General features: G+C 40.4%; 1 protein-coding gene across 1 annotated transcript; it reads right to left on the bottom strand.

The window, feature by feature from the left end:
* Nucleotides 1-10,124: 10,124 nt before the first annotated feature.
* LOC114404987 lies at nt 10,125-11,006 on the bottom strand. Its single transcript, XM_028367692.1, has one exon. It carries the CDS (start codon nt 11,004-11,006, stop codon nt 10,125-10,127), a length of 882 nt encoding a protein of 293 aa, XP_028223493.1.
* Nucleotides 11,007-11,321: the final 315 nt, after the last annotated feature.

The raw sequence follows: 11,321 nt of genomic DNA, 5'->3' as shown, positions 1-11,321 counted from the left end.
TTATCTTCCGCGAAGGGAACAGATTCTTTTACGGGTGTGGGTGAAACCGGGATATGGCGGACTATGTTCGGTTGGGGTAGTTCATGGGGGGACGGATCTTTGAGGTGGAGTAGGGGGCCAAGATGGGTATCTCTTTCCTCATCGTCTTGCCCAGGATAGTCGTCATAAGGTGGGAGTTGCCCCTCGAAAGTAGGGGCTTGGCTTAAATCTTCTGGGGTGGCACGGGGGGTGAAGTCCAGAGGCAAGCCATAAGGATAAGCTTGCGGACTATACCTTCGACCAAACACGGCCGTGTTTCTGTCTCGGCCCGGATTTAAGGCGGGCTGCAGCACCGGCTCCGCTTCCCTAATTGTACTAGAGGCGGTTGCCGTGGCTTTATCCTCTATAGTTTTCTGGAGTTTTGACATGACCTCCAAGATGGAAGCCATTTGATCTTTTAAAGCCGATAGATCGGCCTTCATATGTTCCTGAACGCCCTCTTCATTATCCATTTTTCTGGATCGAGTGTTATAGGGGTGCCTTGGTGTTTTCTTAGTTATGATGAAATTCCTAAAGAAATAAACAATGGTGAGTATGCCACCAAAACATGAATATGCAAATGAATGATCGGAGCACTCGGATCCACCCCAAGGTTTTTTTTAGATAACCTGATGAGTACAGAACTTCTCATTTTATAAAAAGAACAAAGCTTTCATCTAGCCAAGATTATACAAAGGTGTTACAAGAGAACCTAACGGTTTCTAATTATGTAGGCCATCAAATCTATCATGTGTTGACAGTAATTGATTAGCCCATGCATTTCCTCAGGGGCCGTACACACTTCGGCCATGGCTTTTGCTTTGGCTAATAGACGCGGGAGGTCTTGACTTCCATTCAAGGTCAAGGCGAACCTATCCATCCACATAGTCGCTTCTTGATGCAAAGCATCAATCACTCTCCCTCTTGCTTCTTTTTCGGCGTACAACTGTGCAAAATCCTCCACTAGCTTTTGTTCATGGGCCACAGACTGGTTCAACTCTTCCTTGTATTGCCCTATGATAGCTAGCATGCTTTGCTCCGTGGCTTCCAAGTGTTGAGCCAAACTCCTTTTGGACCTCGCGCAAGCAACTAACTCTTCTTTTAAGATCATGCCATGCACCCGTGACCGATCTCTTTCCTCTCTTCGGAGCTTGAGCTCATTGTTGCTACCCCACAATGCTCCTCGGAATTTCTCTCGGCCATATTCCTCCTTGCAGGCCCTTTTGGTTTCTTGTTCAAGGGCTCTTGCAGTGGCCGTGTTTTCCTCTTGTAACTCGGTGCACTCTTTCCGGATGTGTGTAGTAGCTGATTTGAACTTCTCCTTGGCGAGTCTTGCCTTCCCTAGCTCCAATTTTAGAGCTCGGACTTCTTCATCTTCCTCCGGAGCTTCGAAGTTCTCCTCATCGATAACATTCAAATTGGAGAGCCAATCTAACCCTCGCGTGTAAATTCTTAGCCATCCATGATAACCTCCGATGACGCCATTACGGACGCCCCTAAGCTCCTTGTCTTTCCTCAACGGACTCCTCCACGCCTTGTGGATTCTTTGTATAACCTTGAGACCTTGCGCACCTAAATCTTTCACAAGGAAAGGTGAGAGACTCCCTTCCTTTGGCGCTCCCCTCATGGGGTACCCTAGCTGTCTTATGGCGAGCGCGGGATTATAATTAATACACCCCCTAGTCCCTATTAATGGAACATTAGGGTAGTCCCCACACGAGAAAAGAACTCCTTCCTTGCCTTCCTTCCAACGAGGAAACCAATTGATTGCGCTGCCCCCTATCTCCGCCAAATGTTGGTCCCAATCGACTCTTCCTTTTTCGGCGCATGAGCGATAACTTTGAAGCGGACACGGGTGTCTTGTGTCTTGTTGGAATAGGTGTGAAATCAACCACACACAGAGAGCGGGTAAACAATAGACAATCCGTGCACTGTTTTTCTCACACCTCCGGTCAAAGGTGTCAAACAAATCTACCAAGATAGCCACCACTGGACTTTCCTTGCTATGGTGATATGCGAGGAAAGCATCAATGGCGGCTAAGTCTACCAAACCGTCAACGTTCGGGAAGAGGACAACCCCAAAAATCAACAAAGCTAATATATCCGCAAACGGGCCCCACTTCTCTTGGCTTGCCATATCCCTTGCCTTGCCTTCCAAGTATTTCCGAGGCAGGCCCACTACGCCGTTCCGAGTTTGCTTCATGTGATCCAACCTTTTGCTGAATCTCCAACCACAGCTGCAATCTTGCTCAAGGAAGGAAGAAAACCAGAGAAAAGATACGGTTTTCTCCCCCAAAGAGGGCATCCTAATATTTCCTCAAACTCTTCAATAGTTGGTACCATTTGGAAGTCCCCAAACGTGAAACACCTCAACGGCTGGTCATAGTATTGGGCGAGGGATACGACAGCTTCCGTAAATACCTCCGCTGTGGTCAAATCTAGAATCTTCCCGTACACTTTGCGGAAGGCTTGCCTTTGGAGAGGTCCCATCAATCGTCCCAATTCCTTGAGGCTAGTGATATCTAGACTTTTAACCTTGACTTGATAAAACCTTTTGCCGTTTTGATTTGTCCCCATCATTTACCTAAAAAAGGGGTGGATCAAGACTCCGACATGAGTGATGCAATGCGTATGCATGAAACAGAAAGAAAACAACACAAAGGGGTAATTCATACATACGAGACCGCAGAGATCCAATTTTAATGCTACGTTTGGGCATGATGGCGCCTCGACGTAGCATAAAAAAGGTTATGTATTACTCTAAAGAAACCAAACACCACTAGCAAAGACTATAAACTAGTGCTATTTTACCAAAAAAATGCATGAGAACGAATGGCACGGAGCGTGTTTGCTCTTTGCCCCTATTTGGGAACCTATAGGACAATATCTAGGGGTCTCTAATAACTACTCCCCAACAATTCATAACTCACACGGCTGTTTTCTAGAGGTATCATCACTCAAGATAATAATATTGTGGCGGTATGGAATACCAGCGACAACACATTATAAAGAGAGAAAGCTCTAGACGAGGTTTCACTATTATCAAGCAAGTCGGAGACCTAGCATGATGATAGATTCACCTCCACTCCTTAAATTCCCATGAACCCGGGTATAGGGCCCCTTTTTTACTCAAACCTGTGGGTGCTTAGAATGCAGTGTAAAGAATGCGAAATAGACAACAGTTATTTACATTTTACACAGTTTCAACAAATGCACACACGAAGTTTCACAAATCCACAATTCCTTAAAATAGGCCTAACTCACAAAAATAGTCCCCAGTGGAGTCGCCAACTGTCGCAACGTGCCTTTTTGTGGGCGAGCGAAGGCGAGGCTCACGGGTGCACTTTCCAAAGGAGGAAAGATGCGTAGAGTCGCCATCAACGTTTATTTGTGGAAAGCGTCGGAAAAACCGAAGGAAACCGGTCAAAATGAAAATTCTAAGTTCGGGAGTTGTATTTATGCTTGAGGAAGGTATTAGCACCTCTCACGTTTGTCTCAAAGGACAACAGCCTATTTTTTAGAATCGTGGAAATTGTATTACCTTAACTTTTATTTCTTTTTATTTTTTGAGGTCAAAAAAAGCGGGGCTTTTGCTCCTATGTACCCTCCATCAAAGAGGAAATCAGACCTACGTAGTTCTTTCTTATGCGTGAATCAAGTGATTCTTTTTACTTGAAAGGTGATCATTTTAAGGCGTTGGACCTTAAAAATGATCCATTTTACTTGGTAGGAAATTGAAATGATAAACTTTCAAAACCCTATTTTTTGTGGACAAGCTTAACTAGGCGAGTTGATTTTAGCCTTAGTTTCACTTTAGTTATTAGTCAATTCAATTAAGAATGAGAAATCCCAAAGATTGATTTTTCGCTTTATTTTACTAAAAGGTATTTTTTTATTATTATATTATTATTTTACCTCTTTTTTTATTACCAACGTGGTTACGGCACGACCGAACGGTCGGAATTCATTTTAATCGAAATTAACGGATGATACAATTCAATTGATCGGTGGAAATTTATTTTATTTTTAGATTAGGCGAGAAATGACTTAAATAAATGACTTAAGCATGTCAAAAGGGGGTATAAAAAGCGAATGAAAACGAGAATAAAAATACATGAAACAAAATGTGGACCACCACGGGTACATAGAATGAATTGAAAAGCTCGGTTCGAGGTACTTACCCGTTGAAGACTGAAGAAAACGAAGAACGAACGATGAATGTTGAAAAACGGTCGAGAATCTTCGCGTAATTACTCACAGAAACGTTACGGAAGCGCCTCGGCTTGGATTTTCTTCATGGAAATAATTTTCCTCAGCAATTTCGAGAGAATGAGAAGTGCCAAGAAGGCTTAACTCTTTCTCCCTTCACTCCTCCCCCTATTTATAGCAAAATAGGGGAGGAGCTTGAACCCAGCTCGCCCAGGCGAGCAAGGTTGCTTCCTCCAGAAGCAACAGCCTTCTGGAGGAAGAATCTGGAAGGCCCAAGTGGGCCTGATTGCTATTTGTACCCCCCTTTTTACTAAATGCACCCCCCTCTACCTTTTTTTGGTAATTCTTTTTCCATAACATTACGAAAGTTTACGAATTTCGTAACGATACTTATTTTCCTTCTGCAAGGTTACGAGTCCTTACGGATTATGTATTTACTCTTTTTTAGTTTTTGAAGAAGTTACTAAAACTCACGGATTGCGAAAAATACCTCCTTTCGATTTCCGTCACATCACGGAATTTTCACGGATCGCGTAAGCCTGCTTCCTTTTGATTTTCGGCACGTCTCGGGACTTCACATATTGTGCAACCAAGGGTGCCAAATATCTCGAAGCGGCCAATCAATGGTTGTATATCATCAAATTATAATCCCCGGACGAAATTAGGGTATGACAATAGTATAAGCATCATAAGCTCAACTTAACATAATTCACATTATCTTACCACTCATTGCATAACATCACTCCCAAGGATTTAATCATAAAATCACATTCCACACCTTCACATTAATCATGTGTTCAGAACAAACATATCTCAAGTACAATACAACATCTCACACTCACACAATTTATTACCCACCATCACGTAGCAAGTCACAATGATCATTACACAAGCATTATGAAACAGATACACTAAGACTCAGTCCTATATGCAATATGGTACCATGCTAGTAAAAAACAACATCAGGGTGCCTAGGAGTACATAACAAGACACACCACACAATGAGTATGCCAGGTCACTCTCACTAAGTGAAATCATAAGGTGACCAATCAAGGTCACTCTGTTTTGAAAGAATGCTCAAATCATATGGGATCAACATAGACTTAAAGGAGCACTCAAACCGAGTGTATTTACCCCCAAGGTATAATGTCATCCAGGTATAATGTTTTTATCATTCAGATATGATGTTTTGATCATTGCTAATCGAATTACAGTGTTTGGCATCGGTTACAACACAAGACCAAGGGGTCACGCAGGGTTTTGATGGTTGTTTGTCAGTTCCAGAAACAAAAGCCAAAAGGAAGAGGCAAAATGGTCATTTCCTAGACCTAAGCTCACACAGGCTAGCATCTAGCTCGCCTAGGCCATGAAATTTCTTCAGCCTTAAGCAACCAGGTCGCTTGGGCGAGCTGAGACCTTTAGCTATAAGAAACCAGCTCGCCTAGACAAGCTCCAGCTCGCCTGGGCGAGCTTCCCCAACACCAAATGGATTTTTCTATAAATAACCATGCAGGGGGAAGGTTTTAGGGGCTGGCAATTGAAGGAAAAAAAGGAAAAATGCAGGGAGAAAGAGAAGAAGAAAAAAAATCAAAGCCAAGGCGTTGCCAAATCGAACCATGGATCGTTTCCTACATCATTTCTATTGCTAGCCTTGTACCCAGTGCAATAGTCGGTTAGTTTTTCTTCAGATTTTGATGTAATCTATATACCCTTTTGGGTCCTTTATGATATTATGTGTGCATTTATCTTCTCCACTTATCATTGGTAATTTCATTTTATTCGTAAGGCTTAATTCTAGTTGATCACTGATGTCATGAAAATTGGTTTTTTTAGTGAGACTGGAAGGTAATAAACACAACAAAAAATGAAAAAAAAAATCAATTCATAACCCAACTTCTTTTCATCAAATATCACTTGAGATCGTTTCAAGGTCCAACGCCTTAATGATTCTCTCCATTTTTCAAAATTTAAAACGTCGTTTCAAGGTCCAACACCTTATCGACTCTTTGTTTGCAATTAAAATAAATCTTTAAAAAAAAACAAAATCAATTCAACACACAAACATTCAAACTTAAAGAACTACGTAGGTCTGATTTTCTCATTGCACCTGAGGATACGTAGGAGCAAGGGTAACACCCTTGTCGATTCAAAATAATAATAATAAAAAAGGGACAATAAATAAAGTCACGTTTTGCATACTCGATTAAAGGTTGTCATCCCTTGTGGCGAGCGTGTGGGGTGTTAATACCTTCCCTATGTGTAAACAACTCTTGAACCCTTCTTTTCAAAGTTCATAGACCTCTTTTTGGTTTTTCTAACGTTTTCCTCAAATAAACGTTGGTGATGACTCCCACTCGTTTTCTCCTTAGGAGACGAACGTGCTTTCTTTTATTTTATTTCACCATCTCGTCATGAGGTAGGTTGCGACAGATGGCGACTCCACTGGGGACATTTTAGAGAGTTAAGCCATTTGATCAGTGTGCAATTTTATCATGACTCTTTCTTTCTTTATGTTCCTTTTTCTCTTTTATCCTTATGTTATGCTCACATTCATGATCATTTCATTCCGCTACAGTTCTTTTTGTGGTTTTTGCTTCAACCTCATTTCTTTTATCCTTTGTTTTGTTCATATTTGTATATAACTTTTGCCATGTTATTGCCTCTTGGTGTGTATCTTTGTATCTATTACTTTTGTAGTTAGAAATACTTTGTGCCATTGAATCTTGGGATGGACGACCTGTGATGTACTTGTTGTATCTACCTTGGAATTTTTTGTTTGCTTGAAAGGTAGGGAGGGGTAATTCTAAGATTGCTCCATTCACACATGACACCCACACTGTTTGCACACACTTTGAGATATTAGGCCCTATACCCGGTGATGCAATCCTCCCTAGGAAGGGACCAATCACTAGAACCATGAACAAGAGGCTCCAAGAAGATTGGGCTAGAGCTGCTGAAGAAGGCCCTAGGGTTCTCATGAACCTTAGGGTAGATTTTTGAGCCCATGGGCCAAGGTTGGGTCCAATTATCTTTGTACATATTAGACTAGGATGTCATTATATTTGGTCCTTGTATTTAGGGCTCCATATTGTAGGTAGGGTACCCTAGAAATATAGGATTTTTCAGCCCTTGTATTTTTGGGCACCTAGACTAGTTTTTGTATTAGGGGTATTTTTGTAATTTCACATGCACTAAGTGGATATTTGATGTGTGTGATTGGAAATAAATTTAATTGAATTGGTAGAAGCCCAATCCAATTAAATTTTAGAGGGGGAGGTGAGCATTTTCTTACTACACCCCATTGCCACATCATATAGTCACACTTTGTGCATGTCCTTCATGCATTTCATGCCTTATGACACCTAAGCACACTTAGTGGAGAATCTTGGAATTGATCTTGGATTAGTGGGCTGAACCATAACTAAAATTCACTAATCATAATTAGTGAAATTTTGGCTCCAAAGTTTGGCTCCACAAATTCAATTTCAAATTCAAGTGAAATTTGAATTTCCCTCTAATTTTGTGTGACACTTAGGCTATAAATAGAGGTCATGTGTGTGCATTTTTTTCAACTTTGATCATTTGAATATTAACTTCAGATTTCAGAGCTCTTTTTGAGCACAAAATTTCGTGCTCTTCTCTCCCTCTCCCTTCATTCATCTCCTTCTTCCTCCAAGCTCTTATCCATGGCCTCCTATGGTGGTGAGCTTCTTCTAGACTCATCTTCTCCTTGAAGTGGTGTCTCCTCTCTCTCTTCCTTCTCCATTTCGCTTCCATTTATCTTCCAAGAAGCAAAGGAATCCATTGATGAAGAAGATCCTAGGCCTACAAGCTCCAATGGAGCTTGCATCACCCGGGTCTATGTTAGCCATAGGGAGTGGAGGTCAATCTGTGGTCATGCTGGATCCCCAACTCGCTTGATAACAATGAAGCCTTATCTAAAGTTTTCCTCTTTTGGTGATGCATTGTCACTGATAGTCCCTATCGCCATAGTGTATTACCTAAGAGGATGATGTCTCTAGAGGCCGGTAAGGTTACGTGAAAATACCCATGGGAGTTGTCACTAGATAGTGAACTTTTGGATCCTTTCCATTAGGTTCCTGAATTAAGGACACATAGCAAACTCATAATGTTTGGTTTCCTTAATCGCATCATACATCTCTTCATGGGATCATAATGGACATATCATTCCTGCATTTATCATTCATCATATTCATGCATTGCATTTTCCTAAGTCATTGCATTGTCATACATATTCATTTAGCATGTTTTTGTTCAGCCAATTGCATACATTCCACTACTAAAAAAAAAAGCTTTCTACATCGCCCAATTAACATCGGTTATAGCTAAAACCGATGTTAACAAAAGTGCGGTGGCATTTTTGTAATTAAATGGAGTTACTTAACATCGGTTTTAGCAAAACCGATGTTAACTACTTCATGTTAACATCGGTTATTTAAAAAACCGATGTTAACATGATGTTAAGATGAATATGGTAACATCGGTTTGGGCAAAACCAATGTTAACTTCATAGAGTTAACATCGGTTTTGAGGGAGCCGATGTTAAGGAGTTGATTTTAACATCGGTTTGTTAAAAAACCGATGTAATGTATTTGATGTTAACATCGGTTCTTACAAAACCGATGTTAAGTATATTTAGTTAACATCGGTTATCCATAAAAAACCGATGTTATTGTGTTTATAAGTTAAAAAAAATAGAGATTTCAGAAGCCGCGCGTTTGAAAACCTTGCCCTACCTCTTCTCTTTGTCATCCTTCTGCCTGAAATTGCTGTTCTCTTTCTCCTCTCGCCCAAAATCTGCCGGAAACCGCTTCGTGGACACCCACATTGTCATTGGTCGAACCCACAGAACCCCCTACACTGCCGGAAAACCCACATTGTCGTCGCTGGAACCCACAGAACCGACATTGTCCTGGGTCAAAGAAAACCCTAGATACAGAGTTGCTACTAGGGTGCTGAAACAGTCGTCGGTGCTCAAAGGTCAAAGCTTTCTCCACGAGGTACGTAGGTCAAATTCGTGTATGCTAAGTTTCGTTGTGAGTGGTTTGACCCAAATTGGGAGTGCATCGGATAACATTTTGTTTGCGATTGTACAGGCTCCGCTAACGTGCGTGTGTTGCTGGGTTCTCTTCATCAAGGTAACACTAACTTCTATACTTCATTTGAACTATTTTATTTTTTCTGGGTAGTAATAAGTAATGTTGCATCATTTTTAGTAAGGTGTTATTCTGTTTGCACTATAATAGAGAATCAACCATGATTTCTGTAGATGGATCCACAGGGTTTTTGAAACTGCATGCAATTGCTTTAACATTTTACTGTCCAACAGAGTGGGCTTCACTATTGTTGTTTTAACATATTTTTTGTTTCTTGAGCAAGTAATGCTTAAGTATAGATAATGTTTATACCCAAGTGGATTTAAGGAACTGGGTTGCTTGCTCTGTTTTCTATTTTATTCGCTTAATTGTTGAATGCTTCCAGACTGTTTATAAACTATTCACTTGCCTCGTATTGGCAGTTTCTAAAAGTTCTCATATCCTGTTATTGCAAATTATGCTTGTAACTATTTTAAATAGTTAACTGTTGATATTAAAATAGGTTATTGCATTTAGTTATGTTATGATGTGGGATTAAAATAGGTAACTGTTGATAACTGTTTTGGACTATAAAAATAGGTAACTGTTGATATTAAAAATAGTTACCTATTCAAAGTAACTGGGTTCGTCAGTTCTCATATTCTTGTATTGCATTTAGTTATTATGCTTGTAACTGTTTTACAATAACATATCCTGAAGTGAACTGCTTATCTGAAAATGATGAAGGGTTTCAGCCTTTATATTAGGAGAACATATCTTTTGTTCTAAATGTAACACCCATTACATGATAAAACCCTGACTAATATTGCTTGCCCATTGATTAAGATGAGTTGAGAAATGTTTCTCAAAATGTCTTAGCCAAGTCCAAGTCCAAAAAATAGCTTCATCAAACAATCTCTTAGCATCAAATTCTGCATTTGAAAACAGAACTCTGTTTCTGGTTTTCCAAATAGCCCAAGTTACCGCCATCCACCAATATCGCCATCTGTTACTCCTTAATCCTGCTGCCTGGATAGATATATGCTGTAGAAAATTCTGTTTCGGCCCAAGAGGAAAGGCAGTTTGTAAGTTCAGCCACGACATCGATTCCCACAAAATTGGTTGGATAAAGACGCAGTGGAAGAACAAGTGAGATGTCTCCTCTACAGCTTCTCTGCAGAAAGGACATCGCAGATCCTGCAATTGCACTTGTCTCCTATGTAGATTCATCCTTGTTGGTAGTCTGTCTTCTATTAGCCTCCAAGCAAAAACAGAAATTTTGCTAGGAATTTTAATCCTCCATAGTTCCTTACACCAGTCCTGATGCTGACCCCCTTTAGAAGCTTCCAAAATCAGATTGTATGCACTACGGGTGGAATATTTCCTTGTTTGATCACCTAACCATTCCCATTCATCCGATACTTGTTGCTGAATGTGTATACCTTCAATATCCTTTAAAAAATTGACTGCTGACTGAATTTCATTTTCAAACAGCGATCTTCTCCATAGAAATTGCCATTCCCAGCCTGACTGCATGTGCTGTCCCATGTGTCTGATGATTTGGTTTTGCTGTGTAGATATTTGGTACAATCTAGGATACCTCTCAGCTAAAGGTTGCTGCTGCTGATTCCATTTATCTTCCCAAAGCCTGACCTTATCACCTCCTACAATTTTCCACCTCATGTTGCTGTGAACTATGTCTCCATGCTGTGCTGAATTAACAGTTTGTTTTAAATCTTTAATTATAAATAACAGATGTTAATATATGCCCAGAAGTCACAATGAAGTGTGAAAGTTTACACTGTGTTTTTAGTTTCATGTGTTGGGACCATGGTAATAGTTATAAACAAACTATGTTGGAGTTATACAATCCTTTCTCCCGAAAATGATTGAAATCACATGAACATGGTACCCAATGCTTTGTTAACAAGAAAGGGTGGTCTTTCAGGCGTCTTGTGTCAGTTTGATATATACATTTGTCATGCATAGTATGCCCTA

The sequence above is a fragment of the Glycine soja genome, chromosome 3, assembly GCF_004193775.1.
Source record: "Glycine soja cultivar W05 chromosome 3, ASM419377v2, whole genome shotgun sequence".
NCBI classification, from domain to species: Eukaryota; Viridiplantae; Streptophyta; class Magnoliopsida; order Fabales; family Fabaceae; genus Glycine; species Glycine soja.
Note: the sequence above shows the minus strand (reverse complement) of the source record. Positions and strands in the feature narration are given on the sequence as shown.